The sequence below is a fragment of the Cygnus olor genome, chromosome 2, assembly GCF_009769625.2.
Source record: "Cygnus olor isolate bCygOlo1 chromosome 2, bCygOlo1.pri.v2, whole genome shotgun sequence".
NCBI lineage: Eukaryota > Metazoa > Chordata > Aves > Anseriformes > Anatidae > Cygnus > Cygnus olor.
This window is the reverse complement of record NC_049170.1, coordinates 115548202-115570379: the sequence shown is the minus strand read 5'-3', so window position 1 is coordinate 115570379 and position 22178 is coordinate 115548202. Positions and strand designations below refer to the sequence as shown.

At 34.9% G+C, this 22178-nt stretch overlaps 1 protein-coding gene across 1 annotated transcript in view; it reads left to right on the top strand.

Moving 5' to 3' along the window:
• The window catches only part of CCDC178 (coiled-coil domain containing 178), a 180581-nt gene that overhangs the window by 19776 nt on the left and 138627 nt on the right, over nucleotides 1-22178 (top strand). Inside the window, 5 exon segments of the mRNA XM_040550306.1 lie at nucleotides 3683-3903; nucleotides 5970-6112; nucleotides 13346-13499; nucleotides 20362-20457; nucleotides 20571-20707. Of these exon segments, the coding sequence (XP_040406240.1) occupies nucleotides 3683-3903; nucleotides 5970-6112; nucleotides 13346-13499; nucleotides 20362-20457; nucleotides 20571-20707 (751 nt within the window).

Below are 22178 nucleotides of genomic sequence, written 5' to 3'. Positions count from 1 at the left end.
CATGGTAGTGAACCCATGGGTTATGAAGGGGACCCTATGTGTTTCGTTAGTAAAAGGTAAAGCTTCACAGCAGTGGAAATGGCTAGTGTGCCAAAGTATACCAAAAGATCATGTGGACAGGATGGTCCTCCCCTTTCATGCCCAAGGATAAGAAGGTACAATATTTGTAAAATCAGTAAATCAACATATTGTGGCTGGCAACCCACATACCTATTTGACCATTTTGACTACTTATTTTAACACACACACCCTTTTTTTCTAAATAGTTCATATTCCTATCTATCTTTCTACTCATATATATATATATATTCACATACATATATATATGTATATGTATAGTTTATATTCCTATAGTCAGGAAATAAGCAAGAACAACATCAAACCATCAAATTTCTCAGCTTTTTCTACAATGTGGCACCATAATGTTTCAAGATACCATGCTTGTATATTGTCAGAGAGTAGTGGGTATCTTGGAGGCTGCCAAAACTGCCTTGGAACTATAGTATCTTTGTTTCTGATTTAAGGCCCTTTTTTTAGATCCTTTACATTGCAACACATCACATTATGTGAAGGTACTGCATGACTCTCTTAAGTCTTCCAGTCAACTATAAATCTCCCAATTCCTTTTTACAGAAGTGCCCCAGGTTATCCTGTAGCTGCTGTGGAGTAGTTTATTATTTTTATATCCAGATGTCTACAAAATATACCACAGCAGCAAACAATAGTAAGGACCTTAGAAAATAGGAAATGAGACTTTAATGCGTATTTTTTGGCTAGGAAATTATCTTCTATTTTCATAATGAAACTGTTGAGTTCTGACAAAATCTAGGTTCTTGAAGTTAGAGATGCAATGGTCAATGTGTCTTCACTCAACTGGTTTTCGTGTGATTGGTAACTATTTTAGCTCTAGAGCTTCATCTTCTCCTTTCAGTCTACAATGCTTTTCTTACACTGAGAGCAGTAGAGCAATATTTATAACTATTCAAGAAAAAGACCTCAGAGAATGTCAGTCCAATCTTCCCAGTTGTGTTTTTGACTACTTTTTACTGTCTTGTTTAAGTAAGTCGTAGAAGAGGAAAATACAGGCTCTGAACCATCATGGTATTCCATTACATCTGTTTGTTACTATGCTGCTGAACTAAGTTAGAGGTGGTGGGACACCAGTTAATATTCCCAGACACTAATTTGAAAAGCATAGCAGTGGTTTCTCTATAATCTTCCCATAGTTTTCAGAATGGTATCAGACGCCAAAAGAGATATGAAGATGGAGAGGAAAAGAAGTGGCATATAGTCAGTCCTAAGGTACTTACTCTGGTGCACATCATCCTGAGATTTTGACAAACACCTCCCTCACAATCCAGGATATGGTTACGGTGCAAGAGTCTTTCATAACTGTGTTTATTGATGGGTAAACACTGTGTGAAAATGAGTGCATAATGAAGGCAAGCCTGTGCTTGTTTAGTCGCAAACATGTACTTTTTTTTTTTTTTTTTTTTTCCTAGAAAGGCAAAATGTGAAATTGGACACATCCCTGAGAATATGTGAAAATAATTTTTGTTTTATGTTTATTTTCTTATTTATTTATTTATTTTTGGCAATGGCTAACTCAGATTGGAAACAAGAAACATCTTCAGGTTTTACCAGTTTTCAGAGATTGTTTTTTTGTTTTCTTTTTAATCAGTTGCCTCTAAAGGGCAATTTATAACATCCTGAAAACAAAGGAAGAGATTGAATAAAGAACTAGAATTAAAATTCATTCATAGGGAGATTAGAAACTGCTTGCAGGAAAAAAGCCTGTGGCAACTGAAAGGTCAAATTTATAGAAGCAAAAAAAGCTTCAAGAAGAGAAGGTTGATAATAGAGCTTCATTCTCCAGCACAGTATTTCAGGATTTGAACTGCAGAGATGTTACTTTCCAAGTCAACTGCAGTGATGCAAAAAGCAGTGTATATATATATATATATATGTATATACACATATATATACATGTGTGATGCTATAAAGATCTATTACTCTTACATTGCTGTTTAGTATTCCCTGTAAATAATCATATAATAACAATATAAAAAAAAGCAAAAGTTTGGAATAGTAGAATATACTGAACACATTGTAAATTATGTTAATATATGTAATGATACAGCGTATCTGTTAAAACAAACCAAAAAGCAAAAAACTGCATGAAGTTTGGCTGTGAAGATTAACCAACTCTCCCCCTTGATTTATCAGTAGACTATAGCAGTACGATGTTGTGTCCTTGGAGTAAATTTGTCATTTTCAGGATTATAATATTTCACACTATTGTCTATAAGACAAAAATTATGCTAAAACAGAATTGAGGATAAAGGGAAAAGACCCTCAGGGATGTTATAATTATCCCTAATCTAAGTATTACAAACCCAGGAGATTCTTAATTAAGAGTTTGCATGACCCATTCAGAGTAGGCACAGAATCCTGTTATATCTTCAGACTTCCTTTGATTTCCATTATTGCTAGCTCCTGCTGCCTTTTTGTACTGTAGCACATTCAACTAATTGCAGTGACATAACCCATCTTCAGAACTGACCTTCTCTGAAATATAACAAAAATCCAGTGTAATACACATTTTATTCATCTTACTGTTAGGCGTCACTTAGTATGACACAGAAAAGTCACTTATTCATACAAAGTTCCTTTAACTTTTAGTGGCAATGAAATAATAAATTTGTAAATTTGTGATTTATGTCTTGTTAACACAGCAAATTTTATCCAATGTTAAGGGATTTCACTGGATATTCCATTTCTCGGAGCCAGAGAGCCGTTTTTTCTCTGTAAAATGTACCGCACTCTCTCAGATTTATAGCAGTTTACTCCTGCTATTTTCTGTTTTTATTTTTTCTTTTTTTTTTTCTTTTTTTTTCTTATCTGATAATCTTACTTTACTTTCCTTAGTTTCATACCAATACTTTTTCTCTATGTAGAACATTAACTGCTGCAGGACTGTTATGACACAGTCTGTAATAAGCCTTTTTTTTTTCTGAGCAAGATAAAATACATGCTGTCATTCAGCAACCAATGATCTAGTTACATATTTTCTTGTAAGGACCCTTAGGAAATTTATGCCAGAGTAGGAAAAGTAAATGCAATGAAGTGAATTAACACTGACACAATTCTGTGTGGCAACATGAATACGATCTATCTGATGGCTTCAAATGTGTATCTTTAGTCTAGCTTTTCTGAAGCCACATTTAATTCAGGAAGTGTCCCTGAACTGAAAACAGTTGGCATATTAAGATGATCTAGGATATATACTTGCCCTGTTCTTCTTCTGCATCCATGTATGTCCATTGCTGGTGACACAGAAGTTCAGTACAGCTGTTTTGTGTGATAACAGCCTCCTCAAGGTATAACTTAAGGCCAGATGTTTTAGTTTCCTTCGTAAACACAAAACCACTCCTCACTTTGAGAATTTACGTGAATGATGCAGTTAAATTATTAAGTATGAGTTTCACAACAGTTCTACCACTAATGCAGTATTTGGTGATGTCTTTTGTAACCAATGTCCTCTGTCGGCCTTTAAAGTATTTTACAGCAAAATTTTGCAAGTCTTGTACTTGTTGTTATAACGACATATTTCCTAATCTCCCTAAGTATTCGTGGTTTCCCTCAGATATACATTTTGTTATGCTAATTATCTTTTTAACAGAATATGAAATGTATGCTCAAGATACCTTGGAGCTACGATGGCATTTTGATTGTAAAAGCCGTCAGCTGCGACAGGTAGAAACCCAAATACTTAAGATAGAAACAGTCAACAGAAACATTCAGGAGGATATAGACTTCATGAAGAAACACAGCCCTCTGCTGGAAGAAAAGCTAAATCTGGAGGGTGAAGCTGTGAAGGATGTATTGCTGGGTTATGAAAAGGTGAATACAATCATGCAAAGACATTTCTATTAGGACCTTTCCACTAGATAAGTTTGTACCCTTTTAGAGAACAGCAGTATTTTGGCATTACTAGTCTGTTGTAAATTTTGTACACAAAGACTGAGAATTGTGTGCCTGTACCATTACATACAGAATCAGTGCAGACAGAATCCAGGGAGGATAATGCTGTTGGCCTTTAAATGCTTCATAAGCATACGTGGAATGTAATTCTAAATTTGTAAGTTGATTCAATGTGGATTTTTTTTTGGAAAGAAAGATAAATGTCATATATCTGATGTCTGCATAAATTCTTTTCAGGTTTCTCAGTCATCAAGTTTTGTTCCAGAATGTATAGGTGTTAGAAGTTGTAAAAGAAACTAAAATGTAATTATTTTCAAGTGCTGGTGTCTTTTTTTTTTTTTTCCTAATTTATCTGTTGGTAGTATTTATTGATAACAATATTGATAATAATATCTTATTTGTTGATAATAAATGCCTACAGTACTTAATTTCAGACTGAATGATCAAAGTTTAGCAACGTTGTAGGTAGTTTAAAATTGGCATCTGAAAATGAGTGGTACTGTGTTACCTCAAGTATAGGTTTTAATACTAATTACTTTCGATATATGTTTTTAGTTGCTTTTAATTGCAAGTTTAGAGATGAATCTCTTTCAAGATGCTGTATTTACACTCTAAAAATGTTTTATGCTTGTGGGTGACTCTTAATAAGAATTCTTGATCTAAATTTGTTTTATTTTTAAATTCATATTTTAAGGAATCAAAAAGCATGTCAAAATACTTCCAAAATTAAAAAGAGTTAATGGCACATTGTATAATATGAGAATTGTTATAAAGTCCTTCTGATTCATTTCCTTTTTCTTAATATCAACAGGATGTGATCATGACACAGTGTGAGAATTACAGCTTGCAAATTCCTTTTTTCTATATTTTTGGAAATAATTTTCTGCACACCAAAATTTGCATGTCATTCTGACATGAAATAGCTGATAGTTCTATCACTGATATATTTTCAAAACACTAGGTAATTAAAAATCAGTTATTGTGGTTTTTATTTTATATCCTTTTTTCTTGTCTTTGAATACATTTTATGCAGTCAAAAATTGAGGAGTTCTAAAGTACTACTCAGGAAACAGGATTAATATATATATTATGTAAAGACTGTTTTAAATTAATACTTCTTCAGTTTTTTTTTCCCAAAAAGTGACAATACACATCTTAAGAATATAGATTTTCTGTTCCTGTATCTCATTTGTATATTTCATTTCAAAAAAACCTCAAATTATTAAATGAAATATCTATGATTTTTATTGTACTCTAATTAATATGCTGTACATTCCTCATTTTTTTCTTTTTTTTTTTTTTTAATTCCATGGTCTTAAAAAGCAGCTAATACTGAATTTTCTTTGCAATTAAACAATTAAAGCAATTTACTTTTGAATCTCTAGTTTTTAAAATCTGGAGAACTAGTTTGAGCAGATAAGTGCTAGATTATGATAAAGATTTTATATCGTGTTGTTTGTTGACATTTGTAATATTTTCAAAAGCAGAGACAATAGGCATGTGCATAGCTCAAAGTTGATAGGAACAATACTGTTAATACTATTGAAAATTTTGTTCATTGTCTCAGGCCCCTCTTTTACACAGGTGACTGCAGGGCTTGTACATCGTCTAGGAGATACTTAGCTAATGATTCTGGCAGTGAAACCTCTATGGCTTCTTTCAACTTTCTTTCTTTCTGCTCCAGAGGTCACTATCTTCCCATGAAAGTAGCCACCAGTAGTTTCACAATAACTACTAAGTTTTGCAATAGAGTGAAAAGCCTCTTGATAACACTTCTTGACGTCATGCAATTTTACAATACACATTCTGTTGTCTTTACAGACCATGCAAAATTCATTGTTATGGCATCACAAAATACTGCTTCAAATTTAAGCTTCAATTTTAAGATTGCAAAAAATCATACAAATCTAGATTTTTTTTTAAATATTATGTATTTTATATAACTTCTGTTGGAAAACTTATTTTATTTTTTTTTTGATGCTTAGGCATCAAAAATATATAGTGATGTTCATTCTGACCTCATGGAAATACAAAAGACAATGAAGAGAATTGATGAAGAAGGAAAAAAGAAGATAAAATCTTTGTACAAGAAAATTAAATATGCTGGGATACTACTGAGTCAATACAAGTAAGAGCTATTCAAATCGTGTTACATGCTTGTGTTAGTTTTTAATAGTAACAATGAAACTATAGAAAGTTTGCATGTAGAAAACATTTTACATTTGATTTTTGTAAAATTAAAGTTAATAGAATTATACATAAAATACGTGTTTGCTTTGTCTTAGTTTATATTAGCAAAATAAGGAAGGGATGATGTCCACAAATATACCCAAATGTAATGTTTCAAGAGGCTATTATTTTGCCTTATTTAATGAATTATGAAATTTTATTCCCTTTCACAGATTTTTTGCTATCATTCCTATTGACTACACAAATTACTTGCATTGAACAGCAGCGCTTACCAAAATGTCATAGTACCATAGCTAATTTTGAACTTGCATGTTAAACAAAACAATTCTAGCCAAGTACTTTTTACGTTATCAAAATATAGTCTTTTCTTTCTCTTTCTTTCTTTTCTTCTTTCTTTTTCTTTCTTTTTCTTTTTCTTTCTTTCTTTCTTTCTTTCTTTCTTCTCTCTCTTCTCTTTCTTTTCTTTCTTTTCTTTTTTCTTTTTCTTTCTTTCTTTTTCTTCTTTCTTTCTCTTTCTTTCTTCTTTTTCTTTCTTTTTCTTTCTTTCCTTCCTTCCTTCCTTCCTTTTTTCCTTTTTTTTCCTTTTTTTCCTTTTTTTCCCCCCCAAACAAACATTAATGTAAATTCATTGGCTTGGAAGGTAGCTTCTGTAAGATGACATATGTTGTAGTCTCCTCACTGTCACCACTGATCAGGTTACTAACCCCTGATTTATCAAGTAGGACTATAGGGACACCAGTGACTGGTTTCTGACAAGTAATCTCTTCTTTCAATAGCTTAAGAGTCAGGACCAGGAATATCTGTGCAAAAAAACAATACCAATCACTTTCATTTGCTAGGAAGTTTCACTCACGTTTGCTCTTTATGCCTGTAACCGTAGTTGCTGATTTTATTTGGCAAAATAAAAAAAAAAGTATCAAGTGACACAGTGGCTCTTTTTCACTTGAAATGAGGAAAGTGTACAGGTATAATTGAAAGGCATCAGTTAATTGTCAAGATAACCTTACTGGCAGTAACATTTTTCAATACCACCGCCACATGACAGCAACTGTTCTTCAAATATCAGGTATTTCAAAAACAGGGCATAGTAATATGAACCATATACATCTTGTAGTAAGCCATCAATTTTGGTCCATCTTATTTTTTAATTCAGAACTACCTTGATTCCCTAGGAGTTCATATGCCAGTTCCATAACTCAAGCTGTGCTGTGCACAACCGAGTTTGAATAAACTGAGTTGGAACAGCACACTCTATTTCAGTTACAGACAGCTGATATTAGCAAGTGCTAGATGTACAGTCATGGCTGTAAACCTGCCTGCTCACTGGTGCTTCATTCAAGGCAGCAAGATTAATGTAATAGTTGAGAGACTTGCAAACTCATGTGTTCTTGGTAAACCTCATTTCACTAGTTGTAATTTCAGAAACAGAGGTGCTATTGGCAGGGAGTGTCCCATCTAACTCCCATTCCCCATTTCTTTCCAAGGCTTATTCTCATGAGAATTTGCTGTAGCGTTGGTCTCATTAATTTATATAAGCACAATAAAGAAGCAAATATAGGGCTGACAGAATGAAGTGTCCACTTACAATATTTCTTCATTTTTAATGAAAAGAGGGTATCTTTACCTAAAGGCGTGTATATTATCTAAAGGTACATGTACCATCACAAGTTAATGCCATCTCCTAAAATAATTGTCTCTTCAAATGTAAGACACTACTGTTGTCTTACTACAGGATGTTTGTTTCCATACACTGATCCATGCAGCTTCAGGAGGTGCACAAAACCAAAAATATCCCTGACCATTTTTAGAGGCGGGTTATGTTTATTGAACTAACAGTGGAGTTTAGACTGTTAAGTTCCTGGCAGTAGTGTTGACAGATGGGTCATCTGTGTCTGCTAGATTACTGGATGATTCTAGAAAGTTGCGTCAGTCTTTCCCTGTGTTTCCAAATATGACTGTGAGCTACAAGGACTAGTCTTTGTGCCAGCACTGATGTAATATATAAGAGCTGTTACTTTTGCTTAGTGAAAGCCTCTTTGCAAATCGGATTCTCATCTGTGTGTATCTAGGAATTTTATGCCACGTCAGCCTATCTTTGTTGAGAAGATATAAAACTCCAGAAATTGTTACTAGAACAAGCATACTTTGTGATTTTGTGTGATTACAGGCCATCAGCAGCCTGACAGACTTCCTAAAAAGACAGAAAGCATGCAGTTAGTGTACAGCTATCTTTTAGACAAGATGATTGAAATTCCTCTGTTCAGTCTGTGAAATACCTTTTGTAGGCTTGTCTACCACGACTGAGCAGTTGCAAGAGTTTAGGGTACTGCCAGTGACCTTTTCATTTGATGTAACAAATAGGAGGAATTGGTATATTTTTTAACCTGTAAATAAAGTGTTGGAGTAGTATACAATGGAATAAACCAGGGCGCACACGGTAGTAAGTTGGTAGTAAGGTATTTTGGTCCCCCTGTGACGGGACTCACTCTTAAAGGAACATAAATAGGAGGTCACAACTGCTGTAACTGTTTCCTATTGGGTTTAGATTTTCATGTCCTTTCTTTGTTCAAGAAATAATTGAAGCTGATACGTGTGATTGTTTTACTTACTGTTTACGGTGCTTAGTAGGCCCTGGTAAAGAACTCCAAAAATAATGGGAGTTGTATTGCTTCCAGTTTCTTTAAATTCTAACATTTCAGCAATTTTATTTCAAAAATAATTGGTGTTCAGTAACTTGAAATGTCTCTTTCAGGCCTGCAAAAGGAGTACTTATTGCCTGCTTTAGAATTTTGCAAGTTTTTAAACCTGCAGCTCAAACACCAACTTTTGCAAAACAGAGCAATCTCACAGTGTATTTTGAGGTAGAGATCAACCTCAGGAAATCATTACATTGCCTAAATGACTGGTGTTTTTGATGTCTGCTATCCAGGGAAATCTGAGCTTGCCAGTCAGCTGGAACAGAGACCTTACTGACACATTCTGAGAAAGGAAGGTTATTTAGATGCAATCATTCTGTTTCTTTAAGAGAGATACCATATCACCGGGGATCTCTCGGTCATTGGCCGAACTACGTCAGAATTAAAGAAGGATCATAGCTCTTCCTGTCATATGTTTATGCTTTAATATAGGAGCAGGAGGAATCCCAGATCACATGTATTTCCCTTAATGACATCACTACTCAAGAAATTGCAATTATAACACTCAGAAAGTGTCTGTGTACTTGTAATGAGATATACACTGTGTGTCATCAGTAAGGTCTAGTCAGTGCAAGATAAGAAAATGTATTTTTCTTTAAGATGAATAGTTTAGCTATTCAATGTTAGAGAAACAAGTCTCTCTATCTGACTTACTTGCTTCTTTTGTCAGCATGTTTGGTTTCTTTCCTTTTTGATTCTGACCTTTACTGTGAATTTCTCACAGTAAAGCTCTTATCTTACTTGAGTTCAGGATAATTTTGACACTCTATTCTTTTCACCTTAATATTATTGGTATTTTATGCTAATTAAATTTTATTGTATTTCCTATCAAAATAAAAGGATTCACATATAACATGTTTATGTTTAGTTAACTAAAGCTTAATTTTTCATTTCAGTGTCTAGTTTGCAATCTGGAAAGAATAATAGAAAATCTGGAAAGAATATATGAAAATGAAAATCGTAGTCAGAATATTTTAATATACAAACCCTGAGGCGAGATTTCTGTAATATCAATACCTGTCAAAACTGGTGTAACTTCTGGAAATCATCATGTGATTCCCCAGTTAAAGTCACTATGTGTGTAAAAAAGGAAGAAGTGTGTGAAGGGTAGGAGTCAATACTTATTTGATGGGTATGAGACTGTGAATGCAAGCTTCACAATGTCTTCACAATATTTGGAATTTTAATTTTAGCTTAGATATAGAGAGATGTTCTGATCACATGCTTATTAGCTTCTCTGTGAGTTCCAGTTGAGAGAAATAAGGCAGCAATGACCTTCATTCTATAACTGCTAAAGTTCATTGAAACCTCATGTTGATTACAGGAAAGGTCAGATCCTAGGTAAGAGGTATTACTAAAAATGTAGTGTGATTTATTACCATGTATTCAGATACACTGCAAATCTGTTTATTGTTTCTTTTGTCTATTTAATGTTCTGTCAATGTTCTTGTCCAAGTTACTAGCTGCTGTCAAGAACTGTTAGCAGTGGTTATAGTGATCCATTGCTGAACATGATTTTATCATACAATATCAGAGCAAACAAGGCTACAAATATGTGACTTCACTTTTCATAAAATATATATATATCCTCTGCGACTTTGGATTTTTGCTTTGTTCCTCCTTCCTATCTCTTTTCTAAAGAAACTTTCTCTATTTTCAGTGTGCTTTCAGACCTCTCCAGGATGTCTTCTGAGTCCCTTTCATTTCTGTGATATACTTTTCTGAAATGGGTTAAAAGCTAATGCAAACAGTATTCCAAATGAAGCCATATCAATGACTTTAAGAGGGATGTCTTGCTCTCATTTTTTATTCTAATGTTTTTCATCCCATTTCTTAATCTAACCCCTTAGCTTCTTTATTTTGTTAAATGTTGAGGAGAGCTTCAGAGTGTTTGTGGAAATGTGTGCATGTCTTTCTTAATTTGAAATAATTAATTTAGAATTTTGAGGTGTATGGATTGTTCAGTCTCTCCGGTCTTACGCTTCTTTTGAGTTTGGACACTAAATGCTACATGCTGTTGTGCTCCCCAGTTTAGTTTGTCTTGATTTTTTTCTTAAGTTTCATAGCCCTTTTGGCCCTGCCTATTCTAAATCATGTTACATGCAGACTTTCAATTTTACTGCACCTTGCCCTTTCAGATCATTAGTAAATATACCAAAGCAGCAGATATGGGATGCTGAGATACCAGTATTGACCTATTTTTTGTTCAGTTCTCTTTGGAATTCTCTCACTGCATCACAGCTGTTGGCTTATTTAGTAGTTTTAGGACAGCGTGGCCAGTTTTCAAGTTTTGTTTTGGTAGTCTTGGTGGAAATCAAGACTTTGAGTTTGTTTCATGTTCATGGAAAGAAATTGTGGTGTTAGTCTAGGTTGTCAGGTAGTTACTGGTGAATTGTCACTTTTCAGTTTTCTTGTCACAAGCCTTTTTCTGAGGAGAATTACCATTGCTTACAGCAAAAAAAATCTGTCTGTTTGAAACAACCATAATGAAGTGAAATCCCTGTGATAATGGCAATAGGTAACTAATACCTGAACTTCATCAGTATTGATATGTTAATAGAAATACACCATGTATGTTTTCTGTTTCACATAGTTAAGGGATTTCCTATTTGTGCAACATGGCAATGATGAAGACTGTTGTGCATCTTGCAACCTGTCCTGTTTGTGATACCAGTGATTTTAGGAATATCAGCATTTATAAGAAAAAGTCAAGAATATTTTTTTCTACCCTTCACTGAGGAAATTAATTTTTTGTCTACTGTATTATTTTTCCAGCCATTTGCTAGACTTGTAATTAAAACCAGAATGCCAGAATTAATTAAAGAATGGCTTACATTCCAGAAGAAGCAGACCCTTCAGTTGCTGTCTAAGGAGGATTAGAATTGTATAGGTGTGAGAAAGACAAATTTCTGATGGCACAGACTTGAAAGACTGCTCTTCAGTTGGTACCCTTTTCTTTATGTTCAATACCATAAGTGAGAGAACGATGAATACTGTATGAAACTCAAAATACTGAGGCTGGGGTACATCACACAGCACAGTCTGTTATTTTTCCACATATTCACTGTGGCTGATAATAGTGTATTTTTCCATGAGATTGTACTCAGAAAAGTTGTGGCTGATAGGCAGTATGAGAAGAAAATTACAGTCTGTCTGTTAAATGTCTGTCATCAGAATAATTCCAAGTGTCATTTATATGTGTCTATCATGACTGGTGGGACCTGAGAGAGTAGAGGTGTTTGAAGTGTTAGGTTTCATGCTCATGATATATATTCTGTGACCTTTGGAATGTGACTTTGCAGAGTAAGTCTTTATCACTGTATAGATATCTTGGAAGCAAATAAAGGAAGTGTATCAAGTAATCTTGTAGGAATGGCTCTTGAATTACTGACTGAAGTCTTGTCGTCATACTGTTTTATTTATTTTTTTTACTGTGTTTAGATATGCAACACATGTTCAAGGTTTTTTGGGGGGTTGTAATGCAGTAGATGTTTGTAAAATACAGCTACTGTTGGCCTTAGTTCTGCTGTGGTGGATTTATTTTGCCATTTAAGGCATGCTTGCTTAAGTCATGTTATTGGTTGAGTTAGTTCTCTGGGGAGCATGGGAGAGACTCTTTTCTTCCTTCTGAAACAAAAATAGTGGAGAAACATCAGCAGTCATCGTAAAATTTTAACCTGATATCCCTCTATTTCTTTTGCCTTTCACCAAATCCATTCTCTTACAGAGCTGTAGCAAAAGACCTGTGCACAGCCTATAATGAGGCCTAACAGTGTCTCCTGGGAGTGTTTTCCCAACTACTGTTGTAGTTACTTAGTTACTACTAACTCTTTCTGTAATTATGGGTAGTTTTCTTTCTGATAAAAGCAATGTGTGCTGATAAATCTGCTATTCAGAGCTGAATTAAGGTCTTTATCCCCTCCTTTGACATTGTCTACTGTATGCAAGTTTCTTTTTGCATGAAGAACCGGCGTCTTACCTGCATGGTGGCACCAAAGATACTGGTTACAAGATGATACAGAAAAAAATTTTCCTTACAAATGACAATCATCTACAAAATGACAGTAAACTAGTTTGATTAAGTGAAGATAGCTCTAAATTATATTTAGCCTCTAGTAGAAAAAGAAGTTGACTGCTATTTTGTTTAATAAATATGTTGAGGTATGATGCAAAGTCTTCTACTCAACTACACTGATACCTGTTTAGAGGTCCAATTGGAAGTTGCACTGTTGGCAAACTGTTTAAAGTATAAGTGAACTGGTAGCCTGATTAGTTTTGACTTCTGACTGAAATTGTGTGAACCTGCCAGGGTAGATATTTTGAAAGTCTCTCATGCATACCTGTTCAAGAAATGTAGTAGAGAATCAAAATAAATCTTTACTAATTCAGATCTGCTTTACATTTTCCTTTATAGAGAGGGACTACCTTGGAATATTTCCAAATAGATGGATTCACTTTCTGTGTATTTCTATTAGGAATGAGTTAAAGCATTCTGAATTTATTTGGACCGAATACTGTATGAAGTTAAAAGAAACAGAGGAGAAGATTATAAAGGATGAAAAACACCTTGAGGAGTTAGTGAAGCAAAAAGCAGAAATCCAGGAAGATGCAAAATGTTGGAACAGCAAAGTGAGTCTTGAATATTTATAAACAAGCAAGTAAATGAGTATCTTTTATTGAAAAGTACATGAATGCCTGAATATTTTTGTGTGTTTAAGAGTTACGGTCCTCTGTAAAAGTAAAAATACGAGTATTGATTTAAAAATAAAAAGTGGTAGAATTGTATAAAAATACCTTACTCATTCTTGTGTTGTGATATTAGTTTTCAGGGTTTTTTAGGAAAAGTGTCGTAGTCTTCCTATGTTGCTTTGAGTGACCTGTGTATTTTTAGTTGTTGTATGCATATCTACCTAATATTGCTTATCTTCTTAAGTCATCTGGAAGTGTGTATATAGCAATACAACATGATTGTCTTCTTGAATTAGTAGATTTTTTTGTCCTGAGATGGCATATCATGCCCTTTTCTACAGCATGCAGAGTGATACCTTCTTTTACTTAAAATTCCTGTTTTCTCCTAGATTTGTTGGGCATTCCTTTTTTAATCTTGTGTTGCTGTACACAGCAGTTTAAAACATGAACTGGAGATCCTTATGATGCTTGACTAGGAGTTTTAAATTAATTTACAGCTCCGTGTGTGGAACCACTAGAGAAAAGGATGAATCAGGCCCAAAGCAATGTTTAGGTGCCTAAAACAGGACTTAGATGCACACAACAGAACTTGTCATTTTTTATACCTATGCGTACATGTACATACATGCAAATGTATAAAGAAAATAGCACTAAAATAACAATAATTCTAAAAATAAATATTTGGAGTTTCCCTCACTGGAGATATTCAAAAGTTGTTTGGCCACGGTCCCGGGCATCCTGCTCTAGGTGGCCCTTCTTGGGCTGAGATGTTCGACTAGATGACCTCCAGAGGTCCCTTCCAACCTTGAACATCCTGTGACTCTGTGAAATTCATTCTCTTGTGCATGCCCAGTACTAATATGGTTTGTGCATCTAGATAGTGAGGTCCAGAATCTAAGTGGAGTGTATCCTGCATTCCCCAAGAGACTGAAACTGCTAAGCATGACCAAAAAAGGTAGAGATAGACAGCCTTTGCTAGATATGTTCTTTCCTTTTTTTTCCAACGCTCAGCTGTATATTACAGTTTACTTACGGTTACTGGCACTGGCAATTGCTACTGATATGTAGAAAAATGCTGTTTTCGAATCTAACCAGTACTTGTTAGTAAACCTTTTTTTTATTCTCCTGGATTTTTTTTCCATCTTTTTTTTTTTTCCCCTCGTCTGATACATTTCTGTGGGTACCAATTGGGTATTAAAACCAAAACAAGGGAGAAGGTGAAATGCGCAACAGGGATAAGGTGGAGCATGGAACTGCTCCTTTTGGTGACCGCTTCTGCATCGATTAGTTTATGCTGAAGATGAGAGTTAGGCTTAGCACACAGCTGAGCTGTTATTGTCAGTTTCATTCAAAAACATGGCTAAATCTTTACAAGTTAATAAACCTTTAAAAGTAATAGAGGATTTTAGAAAGCTCAAAGTGATTCTTCTGATCATCACGGAAATGTTTGTGGGAGAATGGAATTATTTTGGGAGTGATGAGAAAATACTGGGATTATTCTTAGCAAATTAAACGGTGTTTTAATTGGATCTAAATTGCAACATGCAAACTGTCACATACATCATTATTTTATTATCAAGAAACAAGTTTGAAGACATAATTGGTGATGTAATATTTCTCTGTCTTTTTTCTGTCTTTTTTCCCTTGTCTTGATTAATGCTTTTTTAATATTTATTTGACATATGATCTAGGAGGAGTGGTTTATTATTTAGGAAATGTTACGACTTTTAACAGTATAAGGACAAATCTGAGTATTATTTTTTCCATGTTACCAAGGTTTGTGATAAGACAGGCATCTGTATGTATCAAAACCACCTTTCTCTATCTATACGGGCATAGCTCTTCAAAGATGAGAAAAAAAGCCTCCTCATCAAATTAATCGTATATTTACCTACACCTCCGTTATTCTTTTTTTCTTTATTGATGTCCAGCAATTCAACAACAATCTTTTTTTTTTTTACCCTTTAACTAATGGAAGAGGATTTGGAATTTGAAACTTGGTTGGAGACTTAAGATGCGTTCATTTGGTAGCCTGCCATCAAAATATTTTTCCAGGCACTGAGGGGAACCAATGCCCTCCTAATACAGTAATGCATCAAAATTAATGCTCTGTTGTTGCCACTAGCAGCAGAAAGAGATTGGGCATTGAGTAATATAGTAGAAATGTTTGAGGCAGACAATACGTTAACAAATTATAGTATCTTCATACCTGCTTCCTTATAATGCTGTGTATAACAAACAGAACCAACGGAAGTTAAGAGGTAGATGTATATAGGAAATCAGACTTAGGAAATTTTGGATGCTGATATATTTGCAAACCTGCTTTTAATGATCTGTACAGGGAACTTCTGGAAATGTTTTCAAGAAATAAAGGTTTATCCTGAGATACTTCTTGAGAAACAAAGGGATAGAAAAGAATCAGATGCTAAGTATTACTTGGTTGTAGTTGGTGTCCATGTGGCTCATATCTTTGTTGCATCAGTGCAAAGACATAATTTGATGCTAAAAGACTTCTTAAAAAGTCTTAGGACTTCTTCATCTGAAGGTGTTACTGAATCTATAACAAATTATTTGGAATAAAAGTTAGAGAAAGAGGAGAAAGAGATTTGTATCTGAGTCCCCTTTGAGTTGGTCTTCTGCCCTTAGTAAATTCTGAAGGACATTGTAAATCCTGTATAAACAGGAGTCAGATGCTCTTAACAGTTAAAAGAAGCATTTTGTTCTAATTTGCTTTTGTAAAATTTGATCTACTACTTTTTTTTTTTTTTTCTTGCTACAGCAGGTACAAATAGTAGATTATTCCCTTTGTCACTATGACCACATTGCGTATGCCTGAAGATTTGTAATATCTCTACTCTGCCATCCTTGCTCTAGACAAAATAAATTTGTTCAGTCTAATCTTACATCTTCTGAAAGACTTTGTTGCCTTATTCTGTTTCTAAGTCATTATATACACTGTATCTTATTTTGCAGAACTGCAAAGTAGCTGTCATTCAACAGATTCTTTTGGACCAGCTTGAAAAATGTGAAAAAGGCATAAACTATTTCCTGTATCAAGAGCAAAGATTTAGTGACTTTAATAGTCAAGTTACATATACAGTTATTCCAGATCTTTACTTCTGTTTCCAAGAATGTTAACACTGTCTGGTCTTCTTACATAGATTAAAAAAAAAAAAAAAAAGTGTAAATTAAGTTTTCATGTTCTTTGCTATGTGGAGCAGTAAACCTACATCAAAATACTTGAAAGTAAACAACTGTGAAGGAGAGATTTTAGTAAGAATTTCCTTTCTTTTTCTCTGGAGTAAGATGAAAAATGGAGAAGGAATTAAGAAAAACTGACTCTGTAGTAATACCTTGTAATATAGTTAAAAAGAGGACAGATATGATAGAATCATAGAATCATAGAATCATTAAGGTTGGAAAAGGCTTCTAAGATCATTTAGTTCAGCCATCCATGTACCACCAATATTGCCCACTAAACTGTGTCCCTAAGTACCTAATCTACCCTTTCCTTAAACACCTCCAGGGATGGTGGTGGCTCCACCACTTCCCTGAGCAACCCATTCCAATGCCTGACTGCTTTTTCTGAGAAGAAATGTCTCCTAATTTCCAACTTAAACCTCCCCTGGTGCAACTTGAGGCCATTCTCTCTAGTCCTGTCGCTGGTTATCTGCTAGAAGAGGCCGACCGCCATCTCACCACACCTTCCTTTCAGGTATCTGTAGAGAGCCATAAGGTTTCCCCTGAGCCTCCTCTTCTCCAGACTAAACAACCCCAGCTCCCTCAACTGCACTTGTGTCCTTACGGCACTTGTGTTTCAGGCCCTTCACCAGCTTCGTAGCCCTTCTCTGGACATGCTCCAGGGCCTTGATGTCCTTCTTGTACTGAGGGGCCCAAAACTGAACACAGTACTCGAGGTGAGGCCTCACTAGAGCTGAGTACAGGGGGACAATCACCTCCCTGGTCCTGCTGGCTACACTATTCCTGATCCAAGCCAGGATGCCATTGGCCTTCTTGGCCACCTGGGCACACTGCCAGCTCATGTTCAGGTGAGCATCGACCAACACCCCCAGATCCTTTTCCTCTGCACAGCTTTCCAGCCACTCTCCCCAAAGCCTGTAGCAGTGCATGGGATTGTTGTGGCCAAAGTGCAGGACCCGGCACTTAGCCATGTTGAACCTCATCCCATTGGCCCCTGCCCATCGACCCATCCTGCCCAGGTCCCTCTGCAGGGCCTTCCTACCCTCTGACAGACCAACACTTCCCCCCCAACTTGGTGTCATCTGCAAACTTACAGAGGGTGCACTCAATTCCCTCATCCAAATCATCAGTAAAGATATTAAAGAGGATGGGCCCCAACACCACTAATTGCCAGCTGGATTTAAATGCATAACTGGATATAACTCCGTATTTCACACATAGTGATAGAAAACTCAGAAGCAGTTATGCAATGAAAAAGAGATGTAACAACTGAACAGTATTCATAATGCTCAAATGCACAGTGAACTTTCCATATAGTGGTTTTATAAGTCTGTATTTGTTGTCTGTATTGACAACATACACCTTCATACCTTAGATCTCCTTTAGAAAGCCACATAGCACATAAAAGATCAAGCAACAGTTCTGTGTTATGCTCCAGAAACTGCAATTAAGCATATTACTCTCATGCTCATCTTTCACAGATATCCCTAGTCAGGTCTTTCTAGATTTCTGCTTTTAATTTGTGAGAACCTCACAGACTTGCCTTTTTTTTGCAAACTACCTAACCTGCTTAAGCGACAGACAAATGAAAAATGAATAAATTTAGGAGACGGAGGTCCTTATAAGTTTTTTGTTTGTTTGTTTGTTTTGGGGTTATGCTGTGTATTAAAAAGACTGCTTTATTTTTGAAAGTACTAGAAAAGTTGTGTTAGAAGGGATTTCAAGAGACTATCTAACATACCTTGCACAGTGTGATAGTATTTAATGTCATTCTTGTCAAAATATTTGCTCTAAAAACATATGAAAAAGGGAAAAACATTTCTAAATCACCCTTTCTAAATACTAGCAATTTAAAAAGTGGGACATTTTGCTCATAATCTTTTTTTTTTTTTCCCCTGTAAATGTAACCAGTTTCTCTTTATTATTCCCCCAGTGCCCTGAAGTACAGTTGATTTCTGTATCTTTTTTAGAATATTTTATATATTAAAAGACTTTTGATCTGCTTTTTCTAGATTGCTAAAGGTGCTTCTTTTCAGTCTTTCCAAATAGATCATGTTTTCTAATCCCTAACCATTCTTCTTTCTCTGTGGACTTTAATAGTATATTTATATCTTAAATTACGGAGCCCTGAAATGTACATACTACTTCAGTTGAGGACTTGCTACACCTCAAGCTTTAATGAAGTGTTGTGGTTTAGCCCGGCTGGCAGCCAAACACCACACAGCCGTTCGCTCACCCTCCCCCCTCCCTCTCCGGGATGGGGGAGAGAAACGGGAAAGTGAAGTCTGTGAGTTGAGATAAAGACAGTTTATTAAGACAGGGAAAATAATAATAATAATAATAATAATAATAATAATAATAATAATAATAGTATTAATAGTAATAATGTGTACGAAATAAGTGATGCACAATGCAATTGCTCACCACCCGTTGACCGATGCCCAGCCTATCCCCGAGCAGCTGGCCCCCCCCTCCACCCCGGCTAGCCACCCCTATATATTGTTTAGCATGACGTCAGATGGTATGGAATACCCCTTTGGCCACTTTGGGTCAGCTGTCCTGGGTCTGTCCCCTCCCAGCTCCTGCTGCATCCCTAGCCTGCTCGCTAGCAGGACAGAGCGAGAAGCTGAAAAGTCCTTGGCTTGGTGTAAGCACTGCTCTACAACAATTAAAACATCAGCATGTTATCAGCGCTCTTCTCATTCTAATCCAAAACATAGCACCCTGCCAGCTACTAGGAGGAAAATTAACTCTGTCCTACCTGAAACCAGGACATGAAGTAATTATTATTGATTTTTATAAATATTTAATAGATCTTTTTTGACCTAGAGCATTATATGATTATTTTTGATTTAATCAACAAGTATTTGCAACTGTCTCTCTTGTAAAACTGGTCTTTCTACAATTATTTTCTGTTTTGAATTTGTGTATCACATACTTCCTGATAGCAGCACTTTGTGTTTGTTTGGATTTAATTTCATCCTGTTGATTATGTACCAGTTTCTAGTTTATCATATTCCAGTTAGACCCATATCTCTTTAGAGATTGTATAGGTAAGCTCTGTCAGGATAGCTATGTTACTTCAGTCTCTGCAGAGGAACGAGACAGGAAGAAAGCACAGTTCATTAAGCTCAGTGTGAGCAGGTATGCCTTTACCTACTTAAATCCACTTTAAATGTTTTCCTTATCCTGTAGATGCTTGCTTCCCTAACTTCCTCATTTTCCATTAGTTCTGTTGGTTGGTCCATCACTGAATCTCTGTATTAATCTCTGTATTAGTTCGATAGATATTTTGGGATATTAAGGAAAATCTTGAGGCTGAGAGGAATTAAAGGTATTGTGTTCAATTACACACCATATGTCATGTATGAATTAGCAGACTGTGAGTGTGTGCTTACTGATACCATGAAGTCTAAAGATTCTGCTTGGATACATAACAATGGGAATGTGCATATAAATAACATAGCATGAAATATCTCCAGTTACTCTTTAATAGCCTTCCTTTTAAATTTTAATGTAAGATATATTGTTCATTTTTTACAAAGAAATGTAGGAGATGTTTGTATTACTTAATTACTTAATTGTTTAAAATATATTCTAGGTAGAAGACATGAATAACAAAGTAGCTGCCCAAGCTGATGAGAGCATAAAAATATCAGATGCTTCTTCTGAAATGGTTAAAGCTATGGAAGAATTAGTAAGTTCTTTATTATTTTTATATATATTATTTTTGTGTACTTGCATTTTCTGTGTTGACCTGACTTATTTTGACTTGTGTTAAAGATGTTTTAATGTTTTAATGATCCTTAGAAATCCACCAGAGAAAGTGATCTACAGAATATAAAGCAAAAGCTTCTCAAAACTGATGAAGCACTGGATGCTTTGAAATGTGAAAATGAAGGACTTGAGGGAGAAAATGAAGAGCTTTTGCAAGAATTCAGAGATAGGTAATACTAACAATATAAACATAAACATAGAAAAGAAACATTATTTTTTCACTGAAAGCATGCCTATAAAACAGAACCTTGCTTTTATTTTAAGTCTGTCTATAACTAATATTTCAGTAATTTCAAGTCTCTTTAGGCTGAAATCTATCATTGAGATTTTTTGACCTTGACTTGAAAGAAAAAAAGCTTTTTTTTTTTTTTTCTGCCAAAGACTGTATACATAGTTTGACAATTAAAATGAAACAAGGAAGATTCTGAATTCTCTTTGTTAGCAAAAAGCTCAGTCTTAAAAACATTTTGGCAAAGCTTTTATAGATTTTATTTGTATTTCTTTTTATTTATGATGTTTATAAAATAGAATCTGAAATACTACATTTCTCTACTTTCTTTGAGTTCTTGTTAGACATTATGCACATATTTTTTTAGCTCCTCAGTTTCTTGATTCCAAATAGCTGTACTTTAAACTATATTGTGCTTAATATTCCCAGTGCATTAATAACATAACCGAAAATAAAACCAATTTTCAGTTCCTACTTCATCTGGACACCAGGTGTATGCTGTTTTTAGGTATCTGACACATTGCTATTTATCCCCCTGGTAATTTTGAATCTTGTTATCTAGTTTCAGCAAAGTCAGCTGAAAAGAAAAATTCTTGAAAATAATTACATTCTCACAAGTTTTGTAAAAATTGATAACTGAGTTGAATACAGACATCCTGTCAGCATGAAAACATTCCTTACTAGACCCCAACAATTCTATACATGAGATGTAGGAAAAAGGCGAGGCAGGGTATAAACACAAAGATGAAAGAGAGAAGGAGGTATGTGCATGTCCCTATTAATGCTCCCAAGTTGGAGCTCACACCTTACACAATCAAGCAAATCAACCATGGGACTCAAATGGGTATGAAACCAAGCTTCAGTAGAGTTCTGATATTCACGGAACTACTACTGGGATTGTAAGAACATTTTAGAATTAAAAGTTCGTTATGTACCTTTACAAATTTATTATTTTCAATTGCATTGGCTAATCTTTTTTGAGCATTATCTTTTTCATATATAATTAGTATTGTTGTGAGTGTGTCATGATTATTGTGTCCTTCCACATGTTCAGGAGTTCAAGAAATGCATGCTAAAGTTTGGATCACAGACCCAGACAGTGAATATTACAAGTTCCTAGTAATGAAGCTCTCCAGAAACTCAGTCTATTTATTTCTTCAATGGATGATCTGAAGACATTCTGAAGGGAAAATACCTTTCTAGACAGCTGTTTAGTTTAGTCCTAGGAACCAATGAGAGGAAGCTGACTATATTATTCAATTTTAAATATTTTTTAAAGAAAAGTGTTAATTCACATGAAAAAAAAACACTTTTAAAATGTATCTTGCTGTAGTGGAAGAACATGATTCTTAGTCAGCCTAACACAATCCCCAATGTACATTGCTTTCCTATGATTAGTTAACTCTTAAAAG